The 25,434-nt window shown below is 29.6% G+C and overlaps 1 protein-coding gene across 6 annotated transcripts in view; it reads right to left on the minus strand.

Moving 5' to 3' along the window:
• LOC111627877 (transducin-like enhancer protein 4) overlaps positions 1-25,434 on the minus strand; it is an 84,401-nt gene that overhangs the window by 6,329 nt on the left and 52,638 nt on the right. For 2 of the 6 annotated variants that reach the window (XM_023371546.1, XM_023371548.1), the window contains 5 exons: positions 22,416-22,478; positions 14,669-14,743; positions 12,509-12,535; positions 9,297-9,531; positions 7,928-7,947 (listed from right to left, as the gene is read on the minus strand). In XM_023371546.1, the coding sequence (XP_023227314.1) occupies positions 7,928-7,947; positions 9,297-9,531; positions 12,509-12,535; positions 14,669-14,743; positions 22,416-22,478 (420 nt within the window). Of the gene's footprint in view, positions 1-7,927; positions 7,948-9,296; positions 9,532-12,508; positions 12,539-14,668; positions 14,744-22,415; positions 22,479-25,434 lie in introns of all 6 variants that reach the window. The other 4 variants (XM_023371545.1, XM_023371547.1, XM_023371549.1 and 1 more) reach the window with 2 other exon arrangements.

Below are 25,434 nucleotides of genomic sequence, written 5' to 3' on the forward strand. Positions count from 1 at the left end.
TCTCTTTTTTTCAGCACTTAATGCAACTTTACACGTGATAAAAAGTGAAAGGGGGGAAATGAAGCAATATGAGGCTCAAGCCAAAACTTTCAATTAAGTTAAGAAAAAAAAAACGTACCCAAGAGGAGGAAAAGAAAAATATAAGGTTTAAAAATCGATCTCGGCATGTAACGATTTTTATTTTTACTTGTTTATTTTTTCAAGTAGAAGGGAAGCAGTCGAGCTAAGATGGCTGTACACCATAGTGAGTTGTAGACGAGTCGTTAATTGGGCAAACGTCTGCTGGTGACGTGTAGAGAGAATACGTACTACAAGTAACCCCATGGGGCTACTCCCGCTGGTTCTCGGACATTTTCTGCAGGGGAGAGAATCTGAAAAATTCAACATTCCTGCAGCCGTGTTGTTTGTTTAGTAAGAATTAATTACTTTTACTTCCTTTTTTGAAAAATCTTATATTAAAAACCTCCAGACGTTTGCAATTCCGAGAAATTAAAGAAGTGTTTGTGGGTCACACGCCCGAGTGTTTCCACCTCACTTACACAGAAAGGAACTTAAACAATATCAACTAAACAGTCACACGATATCGGTCGTACATAGTCCAACGATTTTCATTTGTTAAGGGCTTGCAAGGCCATCTGAAACAATCCCGAAAGAGGCAAAGGTGATCCTGTACAGTCATCATTGCTAAGGGATATTTTTACCAGAATTGATACAGGATGTGTGATATTAATGTCTTTAACCTATTTTTCAGCTTTTTATAATGATTTTCCAACATAATTATCGGCTTATATGAGGGCCAAGTTCCTTATAACGGCTATAATTTAACTTCCCGTCTCTATTAATTCTACAGCATCTGGTAGCATTAATACATCATTGCACTTTGCAATGGCCTGACCAGTTTCGAGTGGCGCTCGCCAGGTTCAAATCTTTTATATACGAAAACTTTTTCGATTAAATAAATTCAGGGTCTGGCTACAATTTAAGTTTCCCGTTCTATAAATTTAACCCGATAAAGCATGCGAAATAAACTAGACACGGGCGAAAATGTAAAGCGGAAACAAATTGCTGTTAAAAGGAATAACTCAAAGTTACTCTTGTCATCTTCAAAACACTTAACGAGTGCAGAAAGGCGTCAATTACTACACGACACTAGACTAATTAGCTTGTCACCGTTCCTCCCCCCTTTCTTAACATTGATTTTTAATTAACGTTGTACTCCCGCACAAGACCGTACTTCATTGTCCAGCACGGCGAAAGTAGGGATCCTTGTACAATTAAGATGGACCCCCCATTGTCATTCAAGTTGTACCAATGTTTGACCATTGCCGGTATTGATCCGAGTTAGGAGGAGAGAAAAGCATCTCTATTTGTTTCCGCTCAGTTGGTGGTGGATGGTTTTTCTTCTGCCTTTTCTTTCTTGTTAGCTTGGTGATTTACAGTGAGTGTGTGTCCACAAATTAGCGAACGCCAACCTCGACCGTAATTACGTTATAGAAGCGCAATTAACAAAACGGGCGAGCAGAGATTGTTATTAAAAATATCGATTTGCAGCATTTTTTTCTTAAATCCCTTATTTAAAAAAAAATAATAGGTAATGCCTAATATTTTAAATATGTAGCAGCATTGTTACACCGCTAATGCCCGACATTAAAGATGTGGCATTACATTTATTGCTTGGAGGATTGATTATTTGTAAAGGACGAGAAGAGGAGAAGAAGAAATGAATTATCAAAAAGCTTAATCGCCAAAAATCTTGTTCCAGTAGATCCTAACAAAGAATATCTTTAACTCTGTTAGAGGGTAGCCATCAGAAACAGAATTATTTCTTTGGCCCGTGTTATTGATCATGTTTCCACGGAATACAGTGCATAAAATAAAAGATTTTCTTTGGTATTTTGCAATTTTCCATACTAAATTACACCCGCTTTTTCATTGTACTTGCCCATTCCATCTCGGTGCTCGATTATTAATAAATATTCTTAAATGGTACTATTTGCCTACTCGTGTCGTTTGTTGGAGAATTCGCTTTAACGAAGAATTTTAGTTTTAGAAATTAAAATTTTGTTTTCGGGAATAAAAGTAACGTGTAAACACTAGAAATGTCAGCAACCTTTTCCAAGTATATAGACTCACATCTTTGTTCACTACAACAGTAATAATGGATGATGTTATCGCTACGATAACATTTACACTTCAATAATTCTTGAAATTCCCTAAATATAAGTGAAGAAAGGTTGTAAAAAATTTAACAAATATACCAACATTGATTTGATTTAGTTTTTATTTAAAAATCCTCGAAGAAAGTAGGTATTTGCTGATAATTATTAATTAATATAATGCATAACTTCCCTAATATTCATCCAAATTACAAGGTTTTTGCCTGTTTACCAATTAGGTGAGGTAGTTACTAGGTAATACTTCCATTTTACTTTGAGGCTTATACAAATATCTTTAAATTTACAAAAAGAGAGAAATATAATTTGTATATTTTACTAATTAATCCAAAAATCAGATGGGAAATTATTTGGTGAGAGAAAGTTTGATAGAAAAAGGAACTAATATCATGATAAATTTTATATATAAACTAGGAAAATCACGTGTTTCTCCTGTTTATCTTTCAGATATTGCCTATATAAGGTATAGGAATTTAGATGCAGCATCCAGATATTGTTCGAATTTAGCAATTAATATTAATTACTCAACAAAAATGCCTGTATAGTTCATCATACAACATTAAAAATCCCTAAAAATACAGTAAAAAAGGTGACACTTCATTGTTTAAGTAAGCAGCACATTGTTCTCTGTGCTGTTTATCCTCATCTGATGGAAGGAAATCACTTAAAAATCCGAAAAAAATTGAATATTTCACGCTCTAATAATTAAAACAATACTTTTTAAATACTGTAATACTTTTGTATAACTTTAAATAAATAATAAAAAAAAATTAAATAATAGATTGTTATATCGAATATCTAGAATCTATTCTTTGCTAAGTTTCTACACGAAATGTGATTCTAAGCATTAAAAAAACGAGGGAAAAAAAGAAAAACACAAAAAAAAAATATTATTGATTTAAAGATTGAGAAAATGGATTTTACTGTCTGCTTAGACGAGAGATAAGAAGAATATATTCCATCCCCCATTCTCTCTCTCTCGTCCCTTTTATTATTTGTACTAGTTTCAAGATCTTGGCTCTTAAGCTCTTTCAAAAATTTAAATAATTCATTGGAAAATACAACTTCGATTAAATTTTAGTATGGAGGATGATGACGTAAAGAAATCCTGTTAAAAGGGTTGAAAGATTTTTACATTTTGTGTTCTTAAGTAGACGAAAAAATACATATATATTTTCTGGGTTATATATATATATAAAATTATTTTATCTTCGTCTCCCCCTCTTTTTTTCCATCAAAATATTAAATAATTAAAATAATCGGCTACGATTGGTTATATTTAAATTACGTTTTTTCAAAATTCGAATTTTTAATGTTTAATTGGTTGGTTTATATTGCGTATTTTAAACGTTTTTAATTTGTAAGCGTTTTATTGATCGATTCTTCTTACGCGTATTTTTAAAATAATTGCGAGCATTTAATTGGTTAATTGTTTTTTTTTTTTTCTCGAATTTTTACGATTTTAAGATTAAAATTAGGCCTATTAATTATTAAATCTTTAATTTTAATATATTTAAATAATTTAAATATATTAATATATAGGCCTATATTTTTTAATTTACGTCTTTAAATACGAGATAACTAACATAAAATTTCCTTATTGGTCAAATTAAAAATTCAGAAATTTAAAACGACCAATCGTTTGCTTAATTCATAAAAACATGAATAAATATATTTATTTTTAAGTTAAAAAATCATTAATGATGTTTTTTTTTATCCGATTTACGTAATTGACTGAAACGATATAATAGCATTTCCACGGAATTTTATATATATTTGATTTTTTAACAGACCACAGACGGAAAAATGAAATTCGTGAGAGCACTGCATATGATTCTACTACAGCAAAATACAAGCATCACCAGCATACTAAGAAGCATGCACCTTTACTAAGACCAAGAGCAGGTATGGGAGAAAGTTTTGCTACGGTTCAAAATATCCACCAAGAATAACAATCAATGGCAATGCGCTGTTGAATTTTTATACCAAAGTTCAATCGAAGTCTGTTTTCCATCAAGCAAAAGAAAAAAAAAAGGAAAAAAAAAAACTTTTTTTACGTAAGAAGGAATCTCTGATGATTACTTCTGGTGCTTTGCTTGGTATTCATTTCCCACAAGAGGAAATAAAATTCTGTGTAGGATAGAATAACTCTTTCTCATTCTATTCTGTTTGATAAGCATTCTATATTGGTGCAAGCTGTTCTATATAAACCGAAAAACCACTGAACTTCCATCAACTTGAGCTATTACAGTAGGAAAGAAGGGGGAAAAAATTAGAATATTTTGAAAAAACGTAGCCTAATAGGAGTAGCAGAGATACATAAAAGCATAGACAGGAAGAGCCCTTGATGTAGTGTGTAATAAATGTTTGGTACTCTTTATCCTGCAAGATTTAAAAGAATGGCTATTATTAAAATTTTCCTATAGAAAAAAACGGGATGTGCAACAGCAACCCCTTAAAAATGCCCCTTGATCTTTATCAGGTAATGAGTATGCAATTCTTCTTTCACATCCTTTATCCTTGAGAATTTCACGATTTTTTTTTAAATTGTTGCTTACTTGATAAATTTGACAGTAAAATTAACTCGTGTAAAGTTAGTTAATGCGTGAATTATTCGAAATTACAAACTTCCCATTAATTTTTAACGCAAAAGTAACATTTACGCAATATTCTTCTTCGATTGGATAATTTTGAAATGAATCGTCATCAATAACCAATGATAGTAAGTCTCACTTCATTCCATTAAATATATTATTAAACGTTACTCGACATTACAATTCGATTTAAATTTAAAAAGGCATTGGGAAATGTCTTGATTGGTTAATCGCAATTAAATTTGAATACCGCTAACCAATAATACTTGGAAACGTTACATAATTTAAAATTTGAAACAATGGTTAAAATGTTAATTACGTTTTAGCAACGTATCACCTAATTGGTTAGTTATGGCAAAGTTCGATCTCAATGACCAATTCCGTAATTAGTAACTAGGGGCAAGGATAATTATGAAAACTTTTAACTTCTCTCCTTTTATTCGAGTTGTAATCATACAGATACCACTTTCTATTATAATTACAACATACTCTACGCTCGATTAAAAACAAAACACATCAAAGAATATACCTTTTACTCCCGAAACATGGTATGGAATGGTAGACAGCAAGTAAATGGTTTCGGAAGTGATTAGTGGACCAGTTTGTTTCTCTTTTCCACTTTCTGATGTAATATGAGGTGATCGAGTCTGCCAAGCTGAGAGTCGATTAGAAGCACCACCGTTGGGTTATTAGCGTCGGTTAATTGCCGACCAGCCAGTTTGACGACTGTATTTGACATGGCGCCGTTAAAAACATCACCACTTTTCTGGTAACAAGTTACACATTTCCGCATGAATTACAAATTGAAATATTTCTGTTGTTCGAAACTAATTATCGATAAAGATAGTTCGAAAATTAGATCGTGACTTAGTTAAAGACGTTCCCTCCCCTATTCCAGTTTTCATTTGTATCCGCAACGATAATTGGATGATGATTAAATATCTATTTTTTTTTTTAACCAATTAACGAATTCGTTACTAATAATTTAAATTTAAAAATTATATCATTAACCAATCGGGTTATGCGTATTATATTCAAGTAATATTTTGAAAATTTGTGTTGATCTAAATGTAAAAGTTAATTATGAATAAATTTTTAAAAGTCTTCTATCGATGTTAAATCTAATTATGTTTAAAAATTTAATTCATTTTATTTTAATAATATTTACTTATTGTGATAGCTCGATGATTTAAACACGCTGACGATTTAATCCAATCAGGTTATTCGTATCATAGCGATTAATTATTCTTCAAAAATTTTGAAAATTTTATTAGACAAATATCATATTTTATATTTAAAGTTTATTATTATTTAATAAGATAAATTTAAATAATATAAAATGTCATCGTTGACGATAATGTTGTTTGTTTAATTAAATTAAGCAGACGATCAAATATTACTAATTACTAATACGTCATGTTGATTTAAGAAATTAATTTTCATATTTTTTAATGTTTGTTTATTAAAAGTGATAAGATAAATATTAATTTTATTTAAAAAAACAAATTTTTCATCTTATATTACATATTAGAAATATTTATTACTTATTTAAATCATTTACGAATGAATCTGATTGGTTGTTATGGTAACGGTTTGAGTTTGTTAACTAATGAAACTTGTTTTTTTATTTTAAAAAAGATGACGAAAGTAGACGTCATTTATTATTTAAAATTTAAAAATTTTTAAAAAGATATAACGTGTATATATTTGTGTGACGTAATAAGATATTTATTAACTAATTAAATTTTAATATTTAATCTGATTAAGACTTTATTTTAAAACGGTAAACTTAATCTTGTAGGCAAAATTTTCACGAATTTAATAACTAGACATTAATATGTAATTAAATAAATCATTTATATGAAACGAAAGGTATTAAAATAAAGATATATATATAATTTTTTACGTTGGTTTACAGTAATTAATTAAGAAAAAATAAAATAAAACTTTTCTAAACAGTTAATCCTGATAAGTAAATAATCTACTTTAAGACTTAAATCTGTCTATTAATCAGATTAATATTTGTTCTTTTCAATAAAATATTTGCGATTTGATGTTTTAAAAAATTTCATTAATGCTGTTTACGATTAAATAATAAAAATAATGTTTTAAATAATCCTCGTAATTTCTACGTTTGATTGGTTATCAGAAATTTAAAATTTCAAAAATTATCCAATCATATTGAGTCGAATGATAACATATTTTATTTTTTATAGCTTTAAATTAAACAAATCCCTAAGTCGTAATTTATCTGTATTAATTAGTGCTATAAAGTTATTAGAATTAATTCAAACTCTTTCTTATTATTATTTAATATATTTTCTTGTTTATTTTTGAAAGAAGTTATTGGTCAGTTTTAAAATTGCGAATTTTCAAAATTCTGTGTGAGATTTAATAGGCCTAATTATTTATTAACGTATATTAGTTGTTTAATTTAAATAATAAAAAGAATATTTAATTTATAATTAATACAATAATTCGGGATTAAACAATATAAATCGCTAAAGGTTCGTATCGGCAATCGTTATTGGATCATTTTTAAATACAGTTAAATTTATAGCCAATCGAGTAATTTATTTAAAATGATTTTGCTGATTTATCAATTAAGAACGAATATACTCGAGTAAAATGTTTATATTATTATTTTTTTATAATCAGTTAAAGTAGTTTTTGTGTGTAGGAAGGCAACAAAGGAGAAAAAGCAATAAGATATTGTCCCATTCCCCGCACAAAGAAAATAAAGACTGGCAAAACCTCCCCATTGGTGGTCAGACAGAACTCACACGACATAGCTAAAGGTGAAAGCAAAGAATGGATGCCTGTCATCTGGGACTTGGATACAGAATCCAGGAACGCCTCTAAAACTCACTCCTAGCTTAACAGCAATGGGGGAGGATTGATAGGGCGGGAAGTCGAATTTATGACCCAGGGCTCGGGTTTTCTGCAATCACTTGGCCTCAGTTTCATTACTACTGTCTGTTGGCAAGAGATTTACTAACGCCCTCGAGACGAGAACAGCACCATCAGGTCCCATGTGGACCCATAGCAAAGACACCTTTCTGGATACTAGTTTGTTCTATTTACTAGATACGCAATTTTATATACCTACTGTCGAATTAATGTTTATATTAATTTATAGTAATATAATAAGAAACTTACCTGTCTTTCGTCGTTCAATACTTCAGTTCGCCACATGAAAAGAAAAAGGGGAGATAAATTATTAGAAAGGGGAACCATTTTTTAAAATAATAATCGTCCTCGATACTGACTTCATTTTCTTGTAAAGACAAATTATGGCTTCCCCTTTTAAGGGTAATAATGTTATAATATCAAATTTTGGACAAAAGCCCATTTTTTTCTGAAGTCAGTTTCGAGTGGTAACATTTTTCAAAAATTATATACAATAAAGGAATAAGGAGAGAGAAGAAAAAAATATATATAAAAAAGGAATTCTAAAATATACTTCTCCCTCTGATTTATGGAGCAATACGACAGTAATGGTTTAAACGATGACATTAATCTAAACAATAATATAAATCTCTATACAGATATGAGGCTAAAATGTACATTTATCTTGTATATTTATCTAGAAGGATATGGGTACAAATATATATTGTATTAAACCATTCTTAAGTGCGACCTGAAGGAGTTGTATAAATGTATAATTTACTCCATTAACAATTATCGAAAATATTTTGGTTTGCAAACGTGCATTGTACCTGTGCAATTGCTAACATTAATCCTTTGGATGTTGTCGGGTTGATACAGATAATGGCAGAGTAGCTACGCTTATTGTCATCTTGATTAATTATGTCCGTTAGGTGCAGTCTCTATGGACTACCACTGCTGTGTTGAGTGATTGTCATGGTTTGTTGTCAGCAGATCTTCCACCTATTAACATGACAAGCTTTAATGACAGGATGTATGTTATTGGGATTTCAAATTCCAATCAATGCACCCTCCTATATTGGATGGCTTTAAATGAAGGAGAGCGGGAGGACTCCTTTATGGTACGAATGAATTGCCCCCAAATAACTTTTAAAAGCACAATACTCCTTTTTAAACCACTTATTATACCAAAGGGAGGAAGAAACAAAGGAACCGAATACCAATTACGAATGCCTTTTTGGTTCTTTTTAAGAGTTTCGGAAATGCAAGGAACATCTGGTATTCTAACTAAACCCCGATGGGTTTGGTTAGTACAAAAGAGGGTACTGTATAGATAAGACTAATTTCCACAACTGTGTTAGCCTACATGGGCCATTAAAATTTAATTAGTACAAATTGCAACACACGACGTCAGTCTAAGAAGCTGTAAACAGATTTCGGTGACGTGCAAATTCACGTGACAATAACACATTTCTGAGTCAGCACGGCGAAAATGTAAATTTCAATGATGTCACGCATTGTAATTTGAAAGTCTGGTGTGACTTGGATTATGTCATAATTAGAATAAACGTACTGTACTTAAACAATGTTTCTTTATTTTTCTTTTTTTTATGTAACAAAGATAAAATGTTATTCTTACCAGAATTCGTTCTTTTCTCATCTCTCAAATCTTTTAAAGATGACGAGCTGACTGCTGATGATAAATGAGAACCGGGTCCACTGGCTGACAATGAACCTGAAAGCGCCAACAATCCTGCAGCGCTGCTGGGTGGAAGTGTTGGCGGTTGAAGACCTGCCATTGCAGCAGCGTGGGGCATCATATGTAAAGGTGGCGCATGAGCGTGTGGTGCAATTTGTTGGGCATGCATTTGTTGCTATAAATAAAATACAACAAAATAAAATTCAAATATACATCGAATCAAAAATACTTCAAATGATTCTAATTTGACATCCAACCCGTTTTTGTTATCCGGGTGACGAAATAGTATAGATGTCGCATTAGTGTCATTTGGAGTATAAATGGCACGGATGTTTAAAACTAATGAGGCGCGACAACATCGAAACGTTAGGCCAAAGTGCATCTGGTAACAATATGTCTAGCAAAAAGTGACAGCTAACTTGTGAGGGGAATGTGTAGGCGTGACAAACAGATGTCACCTTTAAACAAACAGTTCTAAACTGCACGTGTGTCCCATTGGCCCCGGGGTTGTCTTCTTAAATTTCTTGGCTAACTTGTCATTCCCAGCAGAACCCCTACGAATAAGGGAAACTCTGCTATTTTCGAAACATACCGAAAATGTGGCATTTTACTTTCAGCTATTTTCCAAAATGGCCAATCAAATAAAAGTCTGTTACTTTCTTAACAATAGAATCTTTTATGCAAGTGGCACGTTTCGATATCGTGGCAAAATTTTAATCGAAAATAATATTTATTTAAAATTATCGTTATTTTTATTTATTTATTTATTTATAATATAGTATTTAACAATTAGCATGCAAAATTTCGTGCAACATGAAAATTCCACAAAATTTCACAAATAAAACAACATAAAATAAATAAATAAATAAACAAACAAAACACCATGCTGCATGCGAATTTGTATAATGCTGACAGCCAAGGTGTATTATGATTTCACCTGTATGGCTTGTGTCTTCTCAGTCTGTAGCAATTTCTGGAAAAGTTAGAAAGTCTGTGGGAGTATGTGGTAAAGATACAACAATAATTAAGTTAACAGAAATGCCATACTTTATTTAATATTAGTATTAGCCATTATCCAACATGGCCGCCCAAAGTCCATGCATTCACAACAAAAGATCAGTTTCCCCATCTGGGTCGTGTTTTAATCACATCATAGAAGCCATATAATCACACTCTCAACTCTTGTGCACGATTCCCTTTACTCATTTGCATAATTTAGTACCAAACTGGTCATATCTCTGATACCAAACCATTAACGCCTAGCCTTTACTAAGGCTTGAAAGGCTGAGTCATTTACTAGTGGGTGTGACGTCACGTTTCGCAGTTTTACGTGTTTAGAAAGCTAAAGATAATGTTTTAAGCTATTTTTGATGCTGGAAAGCATGCCCGGTAATTTTTTTTAATATATATCTGCGCTAAACAAAGAGATGTATTGTAAGCAACTATACTACCTTCATGCACTGCATTAAATACACACCAGTAAAACACATTTTGATGCAAAATACTCTTAAATTGCATGTCTGTTGCGGTATTCATAATGCGTCTTTATTTATGCTATATAAATACTTTTAACAACTCCTGTAATTTGGCATAATGAATTTTGAAAAAAAATTCCAAAATATAAAACCTTGATTACTACTTTAAATTCCCTCTACCATTTTACCTCCCTTTTTAAGACGACGCAATAATCATTAAAAACATTATACCATAGAGCTTAGCTATATATATATAAATACACACACACAACACATTTACACGTAACCATTAATTATTTGAAAATTTAAAAATTCAAATTGTACGACGTTAGCAGTTTATGAGTACAAATTTCGATGAGGTAATGAACTGTAGCGACACCTACGAAGAATGTTAGCGCGTAACGTGACCGAATTCGAACATGGCACGCGCTCACGCAGAGATTGTAAATTTCATTGACATCATGCAAACAATGCAAATTTCTCTGACGTCACGCAAAGGTATTCAAACATTGATGACGCTGATGATGTCAAATTTCGCTGATGTTTTTACATTAAATATAAAAAAAAAATAAAGGGAAAAAATTCAGGAAAGAAACATGCTTGACATAATAGACGATTGTTTGAAAATAATAAAGTGGAAATGCAATTTTGAGTGCTTTTTTTCAGTTTATTTTTGATCATTAAGAAAAGGTAGTCTACGAGTTTTTCTTAAGCGTTTATGTTATTGTATCGTTTAAACGCCATTTTATCTCCATGCGTGAAAAGCTTCAGTAATTTTATTTTATTTTATTTTTTTTTATTATAATATTAAAAAAAGCTACTTTGTTTATTCTGAAGCGAAAATAAACATACATTTTTTTTTAATATTCGGATACACTTTAAATATTCAAATTTAAACTTATAAGAAAAGCCACCAATAAGAGAAATAAATTACGTAATTGATTAAATATTTAAATTTGAATTTTATTTCGACAAATAAAATTATTTCAAATGTAATGACGTCACTATCAAAGAACGAATAGGAAAAAAAAATTTTAAATTGATTTAAATTTAAACCGGGACAGCGTAGTTGTTAATCCACAAGAAATATTCAATTTATATTTTAAATTTAACATTTTTCTGACGCAGTTAGGAACATTTATAAGTTTCACGCTTAGTTTTAAAGTTACGAGCTGGAGTAACCAATACAAGAAGGAAATTTTGTAAATGATTAAAAATTCAAATTCAAATTTTATTTCGACGAATAAAATAAGTTCAACTCTGACACGTCATCATCGGCTAACGAATAAGAAAGAAGAAAGAGAAATTTTAAATTTAAAATCACTGTGACTTCATCGTCGTTATCCAATAAAAGAATTTTGAATTCAGATAAAAATAAATCAACTATTAAAACTAAAAAAAAAAGAAGTTAAAATGGAAGAGGTTATTCACTCAATAAAGCTTTCATATAAATTAATTTTGTTTTAATTTTTTATTTTGAAATTTTTTTTCTTTATAAATATTGCTGCCAAATTATGAGTTACAGAATATGTTTTGCTTTGATTTAAATTATTTATATTTATTATTATTTTTTCTATAACGCATAAACCAATAATTATGATTATTATTATCATTATTTTTATTGTGATTATTTTAAAATTTTAAAAATATTTAAATATATTAATAACTATTACCTACCATTAAATGAGCAATTCCTGTGTGCTGCTGCTGAAAATAAAAAAGAAATAAAAATAATAAGTAAAAAGAATTAACGAGGCTTTATATATAAATATAAATAAAATTAAAAATTAGCATTTTTTAAAAATATAATTTTTAAAATCATTTTCTAAAATTTAAAAATTAATGACGTCAATATCGATAAAATAAATGTTTCTGTATTTAAATTTAAATTTTCAAGCTCGAGCAACCAATAAGAGAGAGAAATGTTGCAATTGATTAAAAATTCAAATTCGAATTCTGTTCCGACGAATAAAACGATTTCGATTCCAACGACGTCACTACCAACGGACGAATAAGAAAAACGAATGAGAAATTTAAACTGATTTAAATATAAAATCATTGTGACCTCATCATCGTTAGCCAATAAGGATTTCTTAATTTATATTTAAATGTTTTTGGGGTTATATATATTTATTTGTAAGTTGACGTAATAGATTATGTGATATTTTATTTAGCGTTGTTTTTTTATATTTTTTAATAGATAAATTTTTTTATTTAACATCGAGAAATGTTATATTTTCTTTTTTTTTCTTCAATTAAAACACTCGAAGAAAATTTAATCTTGTCCAAAAAGAACAAGATCAATCTTAGACGTGGATTGAGTAACAAATGGTAGTTTCCCCCTTCTCTCAGAACAAGTTGATGACGTTGAGAAGCCAAGTGTTGAAATGGGAGTTTTACAGCACCAATAAAACGCACTGTTACAATTGAACAAGATTTTTATCCGTAGACTCGGCTCCTGATTGCTCGAAGCTGCACGCAAGAAGACCAACAATGCTGTTACTTTCTTGTCATTAATACCAGCAAGTCGTAACCTATATATCGTGAATGGACATCTCTCTAAACATGGCTTATAAAGAGAAAAATTGGTGTTGCCGTTATAACATAATTCACACTATGTTCAGTTACGTCGGTTATAATAATTTACTTCTGAAAATTCTCTTCAAAATGTTTTATATCCTATAACAAACTGTGCCATATGAAACACTTTTTTAAAGCCTCTTTTTTATATAAAACATTGATTTAATGATGAAAATTAGAAGGTAGAAGAGAGAAAAGTGCCGAGTATTGTTTATTTTCTTGTATTTAAACAGCATTTCTGGCAGAAATCATATAACAGTACAGAACCGTACTTCAGTTGTTTAATGTTCTCAATTGGAAGAACATTACAATACATTGGAGATATTGATAAAGTGAAGAGACAGAATCAAGAGTTTTCAAGTTTACTCTTGTCAATATCTTATGACTCAGCCAAAATTTCCACTACAATGTCCACTTAACTACGGAGCCGATCTCGTGAAAGATAAATATGTACAGTATGAAGTTACCATAAATTGATATTTGATCCTCGACATCAAAAATAATCTTGCTCGCAGTTGATACAGTTACCATATCAGATTTGGTTTCCTTCCACCCCTCTCACATGCCACATTTCCCGTTCCGGTTTCTGCACTGCCGGAAATGTTTGTTCACTTACGCCCATCCGAACAAAACCCGGAGGTAGACATTTATTGTCCTTTATTGAGGACAAAAATGGGGATTAAAATTAATTTTATCTTTCTTTCTTCTGTTTTCTTTCATTGTTACAGAATTTAAAATTTTAAACGTGATGTTCATTAAACGCGTGTACAGGATATGACGTGCGTGCAGTTTTAAACCAATGAGATTCGACGTTCCTTCTGTGTGTGTATGTATGTGTAATTGGCACATTGGATTCGTCTACCTCCACGCAGTTCGGTTGTAATTAATTAGGTGGTGGAGTCAACGGTGCGGATCGTTGATTTGCCGCCTCTCCGTCTACCAAGAGACCATTACACGCTTGGTGTACATCAGTCTCGCCGGAATGTTACATGATCGTGTGGTGAACGCCCTCTATCGGAAAACAATTGAAGCGTTGGAGAAACCGCGGCCACCCCAATTTCAAATTTAACATTATTATTTTCGATCAGGCGGATTCTCTAAGGCATTAAAATCCTATAAATATACCTTCCTACAACTTTGACACTAAACAAACTAAACTAAATTCCACGGTGTACAACGTACGGGTCACGTATGCAAAATAGGAGTCCTAATGGCCACTATATATACAGAAAGATAAGATATGGTTTAATAGCTTACCCCAATAATAGCATTAAGTTCGGTCATTGTGACTTGTTTAGCTCTTTCAACCGCTGCTGCAACTTGCTGTTGATGCTGGAAAGGGGGAAAGAAGATATCATTTACAAGTTAATGACACTACTCACTATACATACATTTGACACTTGTTTGCGTGACCTTAGAAAGTCGTTCCCAGTTTAAAGTGTCTTCTGGTACTTGACACTATTACAAATTGAACAGATTGGAACCAGATGTTATTAAGTTATTAAGAATACCCGACGGTAAATATTTATTAGATAATTTTTTAAACTTATAGTGTTTAAAAAAAGTCAAGAGATATCTCGAGTATGTAGAAACTCTATATTAAAAAACGTACTTCCCTATTTTTATTTATAAATCGAGTTTAAAAACACAGGAAGAATTTAAAAAATTACAAATTGGATTTGTATAGTTTCCATTCATTATTGAACATTGACGTATACAGAAGTTGTAATTTTTGTAAAAAGGACAAGATATATTGCGATTTTTAAAAAAACTAAATTATAATTTGTAATTGAGAAATGTCAATTTCATACGTAACAGAGAAATTGTAATTTTCGAAACTGATTCATTTTCTGTAACAATGAAAAAAACACAACTTTTTGAAATTGTCTTTTTCATTTTTGCGTTTTTTCAAAAAAATGTAATTGAAACATTTATTGTATTTTTTAGAATTTACAATATTTTGTAAAAAACGCTGCCTTTTCTTTACAAAACATTGTAAATTTTTATTTTCGTCTTCATAAAAATTAAACAGAAATTTTATGAGAAAAGCTGCACATCCATAAAATAATACTTTAAAAATATATTTATATTTTTCCAACATGAGTAAATAAGCAAATAAATCATAATAAAGATGTATATACATATTTTAAATGAGAATTTCAGATTATCGTATATATATAGAATAATCCATATGAGAACATTTTAAAAAATTCACGTTTAAAAAAATAAATAAATTGTAATTTTGTACATTTTATAAAATATCGATTTTCTTTCTTTCTATCTTTTCTCCTTTGAGATTTTTCGTAAATGAGTACAAAAAATAACAGGTGAAAAAAATAGTATTCCGCATAAAATAGTAAATTTTTAATAACAAAAAGGTGGTATATTATTTACGAATTTTCTTCAGATTAATTTTTATTTTTTAAAGTTGCGAAATTGAAGGAGTGAGAGTAAGAAAGAAGGGGGGAGAGAGCGAGGTGAGAGTAAACGAAAAATAAATAAATAAATAAAAATAAATGTATTTTATCTTAAAACTTCTATCCCTATAGGCGCTTTTAGTTATTGTAACCGAATGCCCTCTTCAACATGATAACATTATCATTTCCCGACTTTAACTTTTGACGTCTGTCAGAAATTATATCACATTGTAATATGAGAACCATTTCTATCAACGTTTGAACACAGCAATCCTATACTTTGCAATGTAAACCGAGTGGTCTTCCTGTAGTCTACACAATAGCGACAGAAAAATATTTTTTTTTAGTTTTTTTTTTGCTTGAGCTGCGAAAATTTGGTTTTTACATTTTTTTCCTCCTCCTCCTCCTCCTCATCCTTTTCTCTTTCTCTTTTCTTCTTATAACAAGGATTTATTTGGGACCTGTTTCTACTAAAACATACTTTCTAACCGAATAATACGTAATATTCAACACTACGTATAGGTTTATAGAATGGTAAAGTAATTATAAGAATATTTTGAAGTTAAATTGTTACTCAGGTAAGATTTTTTTAAAACTGTAGTAGAGTAATTACTAACGAATTCTCTGGTTTTATTATTAATGCATTAGCTGGAAAACGCGTTCAATTTTCTTTTCTTAATTGCTTCGTTTCTCAATGCATATGCGAATTGAAGCACCAACATAACAAACAAATTTCACATTTTCGCATATTAATTCGAATGAGTACAAAATTAATTTTTTTCTACGTTTTTTTAATGATTTTTTTCGCGTTTTTTTTTTCGAGTAAAAAAATGATATATATAAATACGGTTTCTGAGTATGTAAAGAGGAGTAAGTTATGTTTATGTTTAATTAATTATTATATACGTTTTCCCCCTCTCCTTCCCATTCTTCTCTCCCTTAAATACTTTAAATCAATGGCAAAAAAATAAGAACAAACTCAAGAAGGAAATTGCAATTTTCGAAGTGATTTCGCATCATTTAAATTAATTAAAAAAGTTCGTTACCTAAAAAGATCGTTATTAAAACTTTTCGAGACGGAAATGTAATGGTTTAGTAAACATAAAACTTCTCTTTAAGCAATGAAGATGCGAGTGATGGTCTATTGCACCTGTGATTTACAAATTTTCTTCTTTTGTAAAACTTGCAATTCGCTTCTATTAATACTACTGGAAACAACAGATTGTGTTAACTCGATTTAACTTAATCTAGTCGAAGATTTAAAACAGTATTATCCGACAATTAAAGATAATGTCCTGTTAAGTAATAATTATCTATTATAGTATCATTCTAGTTTTAATTTTATTTTACTTTCGACAGAAAAATAAGTTGACGTAAAAATTTTAAACAACGAAGAATCTCAACTAAATTAAAAAAAATAAATCTCTATAAACATTTTATTATATATATATATATANATTTATGTAATTGAAATATTTTAAGAATTAAAAAATGTTTAAAAGTTGTAAATAAATATTTCAATTCTTGTTGAATAATATTTATTTTCAATTTTTAACATAAGATTTAAACTTTTTTAACTATATTATAATAAAGTTTAAAAAGAAAAATCTGTTAAAAATGAACTGATCTGATATTTATACATATTAAGTTACTTTTTGACAGATTTTATTCATTAATTTTAATTAGTAATAATTTTTTTAAAATATTTATGTAAATTATTTATTTAAATTCTATTTATTTAAAATTAAAAACAGAATGTTCAAAAAATTATTTTTTAAGTTTTGTAACTATCTAAACTTAGTACTATCATTATCCTATATATATAATAAAAAAATATATATATATATAAAGAACGGACGTATTGTTATTTTTAAGAAAAGTTTTATTAGATATCAAAACTTAAAAACAATTTAATTTGAAAAAGAAAAATAATCATAATAAAAAAATAATAATAAAAAATAGTTTTACTTTTAGAGGAAGAAACAGCGAATTGCGTTTCTTAGATATCTTTTCAATAAAAATAAAAAATAAAAAAAGAAGAAGAAAAAGGGAACAAAGAGCGTGGTCATAAAAACAAAGAGAAAAAGCCACTCTGTGGCCTTCTCTCTATCAGTTTCTGCCATCAAATTCTGTAAAGAAGTAGTGGTCAAGACGACCTCAGGCTGTCTTTCAAACATCTATCTAATTACTTTTACAATCGGGCAAGATCCATCACACTAATTCCTTCTTGGTAGAGAAAGAGTTGACAAACAAGGATATATAGGGCCTATTAATTTTTTTTCTACTTAAAAGCTATATCCTACGAATTTATATGCATAAGAAAATGGTGTTTGCATTGTTTAAGCCACCCCAAAAGGGGATAAAAATCACTTAATTGAAATTTTTTAATGTAAACTTACATATACGTATACAAAACATAAGCTTATATTATATGCTATAAATTAATAAAACTACCAGACAAATAAAAATGGAGGGGAAAAAACAGGTTTGTCTACAATAAAATTTATATAAAACTAAGCAATAGCTCTTGTAATACTTAATCAGTAAGTAGGATATTCACTTAAATGATTTTTCTTTCTAGAACACAATGTAAAGAATTCAATTAAGCGTTTTATTTCTTCCCTTCTTAAAGGCCTATTTAATAATTTTTTTTCTTGTAAGCTCCTTGAATTTTTTAAGAAAAAAAATTTTATGTGAAGTTGAAAAAAATTAAAAAAAAAAAGAGTAGAGAATGAATCATCTGAACGTTCTTGGTGAAGTTGTTTTGTAGATTAAAAGAAGAAATGTAAAAAAATATGATAATTATCACTTAAAAAATATCAATTTAATAATGCATTTTAATGATTCTGTAATGTACAAGATTGCATTTTTTTTAAATTGTAAATTTTGAAATAAACAATTTACTTTTAAAAAAAATAAAAAATTCAAGTTCGTAACAAATAGCTTAGAAATGTAACATACAACTTTTAAAAATAGCAATTTCTGAAACAGACAATTTAGAAATGTACAAGTTTTAAAGAAATAAAAATAAAAAAAGAAGAAAAAACAATTCACTTTTTTTCGGGCAAGAAAAACTTTCATTAGACATTGAAAATTTAACGGTTTAATTTAAAAAGAAACGAATAAAAAATAATAGAAAAAAACTTTACACTGGAAAAAATTTAACCAATTTTAATGAACCAGACATTTTCTCGTATAACATATAAAATTCAAGATTTTTATAGTTTCTACCAGTGACGACAACTAACAGAAATGTTCATACTCATAACGATTTTCTCGTAAAGTCACCATATAAAACCATAAACATAACTCTCATTTGTAGCATCTAAAGTGGGGTTTATATATAAATACTGTATAACATTTTATATTAATAATATTAAAATAGTTAGAAGTAGAAAATTAATTCGAATAATGTTTTAAATGAGAAAATTTCGATATATATATACATACATACATACATATATTTTCCCCTCCCTAAAGTTTTAATCCTCTGCGGCATTTTAAATTATTTTTCGAAACAAGTTGGCCGTCTCATAATGATCTAGCGCCATCTAATGGTATTTAAGCCAAGCTCGAGAAGCTAAGTAAAAAAATCGAATTAATTTCCCCGTCTCATCCTTTATAATTTCCGTTAATGGAAGCAAAAGCTGAAGTGTAATTTTAGTAGAACTATTTACTATAATCAGTTAAAGATTGATAGCGAAATAATAAAAAAAAGAAAAAGCGAAAGAAAACAGAATAAGGAAAAGAGACCCCAAAAAATCAATCACACATAATAGCAATAAGGAAGAAAGAAGAATTCCCTCAGGTGTAATTCCAAAGGCGAAGAAGTCCACTTCTGCCAAACAATAGTCTGAACAGGGGCGCAGGAAGGAAGAAGGGGGGTTGGAGTGTCAGCCAGAGTCGAGAAAAAATGCCAGCTCGGTGAAAAAGAGAAGTCGCTAACAGGCTATTCTTGGCTGTTCCCAGGCCATCAGCCAGCTTGCCTATCGACAAGCAAGCGCACGCTTGCAATCTATGTCTCACTCAACGTTGACAGCGTTGCCTTGTCCGAAACCTCTTTGACAGGAGAAATTAGGTTTCCTGAAGGACTGGATGACTTAGCTGATGTCAATCTAAAGATGATAACTTACAATTTAAGGTTACCATCCCACATAAAATGACTTTTTAAACAAGAGATGGACGGGCTACCCCATAAAATACTTTCTAATTTTTTTTTTCTCCAGGTTTTCTTCGCTTGGGAATATTTTTCAGCTACATATTCGATTGGATATCGGCAATCTCTGGGATAACTTTCCATATTTGAAAATATTTCGTGTCGTACGGAGGCTGCAAAAAAGTGCTTCTAGCTATACCGAAGCGGCAAACAATCTGGAATAGGGAAATTACAGGCTGATATGGAAAGAGATAATTTTTTTAGGGTAGGTTATTAGAAAAGAGGGAAAAATCACGAGATGTAGAATAAATGTCACACGAAGGTAAGAAACAATCTGTCGGAGTAGAAAATAAATCAAAAATAAAAATAAAAAATATGAAAGAAGAGTCCTTTGGTGCACCCTTCGCGACATTCTAGTGTCCACACCGGTATTTGGAACATCTTTACCTTTCCTTATTGGAAAAGGGATGCTGCAGGCTGAAAGATCAAAGTCACGTGATACGGCCAAACAAACATGGCTGTGTGTTTACTGGTATGTGTAGAGGTGCGAGCACAAACTTCGATAGTGTTTGTCGTTACATCCGCAAGAAAATAGAAGAAAGTACAGATGGGGACGAAGTTCTTCCTAGTACATATCCGTTGTTTTTTTATTATCCATTTGTTTACCTTCCATTTTTGAAGTGAATCCCGAGAGAAAATTGAAAAGTATCACGAAGTGAAAAATAAAAAAATTCACGTGTATGTATATATATATATAACTAATGCTTTTCTTTTTTTAATTTTGCATTAATGCAATAATATATTAGTTACGTAAAATTAGCGTAATATTCGGGATAACATTAAATGTGTTATTAACCCAATAGGCATTAACGCAGCTGCCATATACCACTAACTACAAAGTTTGAATACACCAATTAATTTACTCGCATCCCTAACATAATCCTCGTAACCTAATCACACTCTAGTAACGGTGGAGTGTGTTACATTACCGCTAAATTAACGATACAGATCAGATATTGTGACTTGTTACATTATAACAACAGCGAGGAATAGTGTTTGCGAAATTTAAATAGTCCTAAGGACTATACGTGTATACGTCCTCGATAATTTATTGGATAAATAAGACGTAATTAACTTAATTTAAGGGGGAGATAGATAAACTAGCGTTATTCGATTTGCTTCTTAAAGAAAGTCTGCAGATAATAAACAGTTTATAATATGGGAGACATTTTGTTTGTTTGTTCTCAATCAACGAGAAATCGAATTGAAAATTCCTAAAAGTCTAGTTGATATTCAACCATCTTCTGTTTCTGATTTAATTTTCTAAATTCCACAATCTGACCATAGCGTTCGATAAGGTTCCTATGAGAGTAGCAGACAATTGGTTGGCATGTTTGAACACAATACTCGATGCAACTCACAGAACAAGCGAGCAAACCCTTTTGTCATTGGCATACGGCTCACATACGAATTCCTCCAGCCTTTGTGTTATAAACGGTTCAATGGTTTCCAAACGAATCCCTGTTGCAATTTCACTTGATATCTGACCGCAGCACAAATTTGAAGACAATTACAACGGGCCACCTCTCATTACATCGAACACGCGACAAAATTGATGACGTCAAAATTAATGGAATAAGAGAAGAGGAATTTGAAATAAGAAGAGAGAGAGAGAGAGGGGGGAAAAATGCCCTCCTGGTAATTTGTTTCGTCAAAACTATTTGCAGAGTCAAATTACGCTTTATAAAATATTTTGGCAAGCGTTAGATCATAAAAATGTTTTATAGTGGTTCCACTTAATTGTTTCTTTGGAAGAACAAAAATAAAAAGAGATTTTTCTGATAAACATCCAAAATAAATTAACAGCCTGTTATTCTTGCTGGAATTGCGTTTTGTAAACGTTGAACAACAGCGTAACAATTTTGGAATAGTGTAACGTAGATTTTCTTAAAAATATTAAAAAATATAAATAAATAAATTCCTTTTGTTAATGAATTGCATTTTCTGCAGCTGTTTAAATTGTTTGTTATTATTATTTTTTTTAAATAAAAATAAATGATCAATTGATAGTTTGTATTTTAATAATTTATTTTTCGCGTGTATTGTTATAATAATAAATTCTTTTGTTTATCTCTTGTGTTATTTATATGTATATTTCATATAAAATATATTGAAATGTCCAAGGAAATAATAATAGAAAAAAAATGTAAATTACATTAAAATGTAAATGATTAATTTTAAATTTAAAAAAACGCAATTGACTTTTTTCTTTTTACAAAAATCTCACGCGAAATTGACATTTTTAATTTCTATTTTTTTTTTTAAATTAAAGTAAATATTACTCGTTTAAATTACACTTTAAAACTTGTTTAATCTGTAATAACGATGATTATTTTTTAATAAAGTAAAGAAAAATTAATTATCAACTTACCTCTTGCGATAAAAAAGGCAAAATTTGGGCAATGATTGCATTTAATCTTTTGGCGATTTCAGACTGTAAGAGAGAAAAAAATTAGAGAAATTTATATTGATATTTTTTTTAATAAATTAAAAAGAAAAAAAAACAAATTTTAAATTAAATTTATTTATTTAACTGTACTTAAAAAGGGAGGAAATTCGACATTTATAAATATTCACTTTTACACGCTTAATAACTACAAAGTCGCAATCATTTAGAGGAAGTTTGAGAAGAGAAATCAAGGGGAAAGGGGGGAGGAGGCCCATTCAGTAAAATGGGGAGAAGTATATATTGCGAAGGGTCAACTGTAGACTCAACACGGACCACTGCTCATATGTAACCGTTGTCATCAGTTTCGCTAGCTCTTGTCGTTAAAATCGCATGTGTCACGAGGTCATGAGAAACTTATTTGGAAGCTTGCCCCTGCCGAAAATCGTTTTGCTTTAATTCTTTTTTATTTATTTTTTTATTCTTCTTCTTCTGATGCTGATTCTATTATTTTAATTTGGCGTTTGTTTTGCGAGGTACTTAATGTAAGGATCCTATACAATGAAATGATACAAACAATTGAGATGAAAGATCACCATCTCCGCTTCCGTGCCTGAGCATTGAGTGTTCCAAAGATAACACTCGAACCCGTAATCAGTTTGTTGCAGTAATTACGAGAGAAAATAAGTGATTTTTTTTCAAGATCCGGCATCAATTATCTTGTTTTATATGAAAAAAATAGAATTAATATTTTTACTTAAAAATGTAATTGTAAAATATCCGTCTTAACAGTACTAATCACAGTTTTATTAAGTAAAATATTAAATACTTCGTCGTAAATTTCGAAAACATAAAATCTACCTTTTTTTTTTATTATTATTGCTAATAAATCAAATTTTAAAGAAAATGGAAACAAATTATTAAAAAAAGGGCAGAAAATTCCGGCCATTAGTACGCATTTATAAAGTTTCATCTTCGGATACTTAATACTTGATAGATATACTTTATCTCAATTAAATTTATTATTTTCCATACTTACACTAGAGGAAATTGTATATTATATAATCTATTCTGCTATTAAATTGATAATAATTTATTGAGAGACATTTTCTAACACTTCAGCTTAATTTATGACTAGATAATATGATTTATTATGCAACTTCTTAATAGCTTCGTAATGTAAATGTTCATCCCATTTAGGGAAATGGTTATTCATTTCAAAGAGAAGATATAAGGAAAAATCTACAAACATTAGTTTATTCTGGTGATAAAAGTTCATAGATAAATGTTTACTCGACTCATATAAACAGTAGGGGAAAGGAAAAAGTAAAAAAATAAAAGATATTCGAAACTCAAGATCTTAAAAGAAACGTAAAAACACGAGTCTTTTGCTAACTATGTCAACATCTTTACAATTTTGACAAGTGATATTGAACAGAATCTCGAAGACAAATGTTTGTTTGGGGAGGATACGACAGTTAATTAAATTTGAATATTTTACTAGGCTTGTAATTAGCTTCAAAAACACATCACAAAAGTTGTCATTTTTATTTATTTTTAAGCGTTGTAATGAATTTTTTCTCCTTAATTCTTCCTCCTTTCCTTCCTTTACTTCCAATTAACAGAATGAATTTAATTGTTTTATCTTTTTATCTACGCCAAGATTTATCTACACGAAACTTCATCCAATGTAATGTTGATTATTTCTAGTAAAATTTCTAATTAATTAATTATGTATAATTTTTATTATTATTTAAAATAAATAAATATGTTATAGGATAATGTTTAAATTACTTATTATCCGATCGATAATCTCGTTAAAGCTGTAGCAATTATAAGAAATATTTGATGTAAATTATATAATAATTCCCAACTGGTAGTTCGCGAACGCTTGGAGATAATTTGAACTCCTGTTTTAATCTTCATTACATGTAAATAGAATTTAAAAATGGTTCGAAAACCTTGATTTAACGTTCTGTTCAATGGTAAATACGTAAGAAACAATCGTGTTAAGTATATCAATTATATATTAGTTCCCAAATGGTAGCTCGCGAGTCCTTAGGGAGGTGATGAAATGAGCTCATGTATAATGTCATATGTTAGTAAATTAACAGAATTAAAAAAGTTGAAAATTACGATTTAACTCTTAATAATGTTCTGTTTAATGTTCCTATAAAACTTGAGTTAATTATTACGTGGGAACTGATGATATTCAATATTCATAAATTAAATAGTTCTCAAGTGGTAGCTCGTGAGCCCTTAGAGAGAGAAAGAGGGGTGATAAAACTTGTGTTTCTGTATAACATCACGGTCTTTTAATAAATGAACGAGGTCGGAAAACCTCGATTTAACGTTTAATGGCCATTTTTTTATGTTATATATCCCAGAAAAAAAGTTAAAATTAATTACTACGCAAGAAGCAATCGTATCGAGTGTATCATTTACAAAATAATAACAATAAAAAACGTTAGGGTATATTGTTTCAATTTATCTACACGGTAACATAAGAGTTAAACGGTTAATCGTCCTACTTTTGTAACAAAAAAATAAAATAAAATAAAAATATCCGTTGACGATGATATAAAATTTAGTTAAAGCTGATACAGTTATGATGTTTACAGATATAAAATCCTTAATCAAAATTTGATCATGTGTTAAACATTTTATTTTTGTAAAGGGAAACTCTATATAGAAACTTAACCTGTTATTTAAAACAGATTAAAGTAGAGAGCGAGAGAAAAAAAAAGAAAAATAAAGTGCGATTATTTTTATTATTGCGTGATCCTGACATGATAAATTCACCTTTTTTTAAGGATTACTTTCCTCCTTAATACAGATCGATGAATAAATCATATCTAGATCTAATCTATCTCCCACAGATCATAAATTATAATATTTTAATAAAATATAAATATAGTACTGTATATATAGGCAATAAAACTGAATTTTTATTTAAAAAAATAAATAAATTGTTGATCTTTATATAACTGCTCATATGTAACCG

This window comes from Centruroides sculpturatus, unplaced genomic scaffold, assembly GCF_000671375.1.
Source record: "Centruroides sculpturatus isolate CEXI.00-Female unplaced genomic scaffold, Cexi_2.0 scaffold335, whole genome shotgun sequence".
Classification (NCBI taxonomy): Eukaryota; Metazoa; Arthropoda; class Arachnida; order Scorpiones; family Buthidae; genus Centruroides; species Centruroides sculpturatus.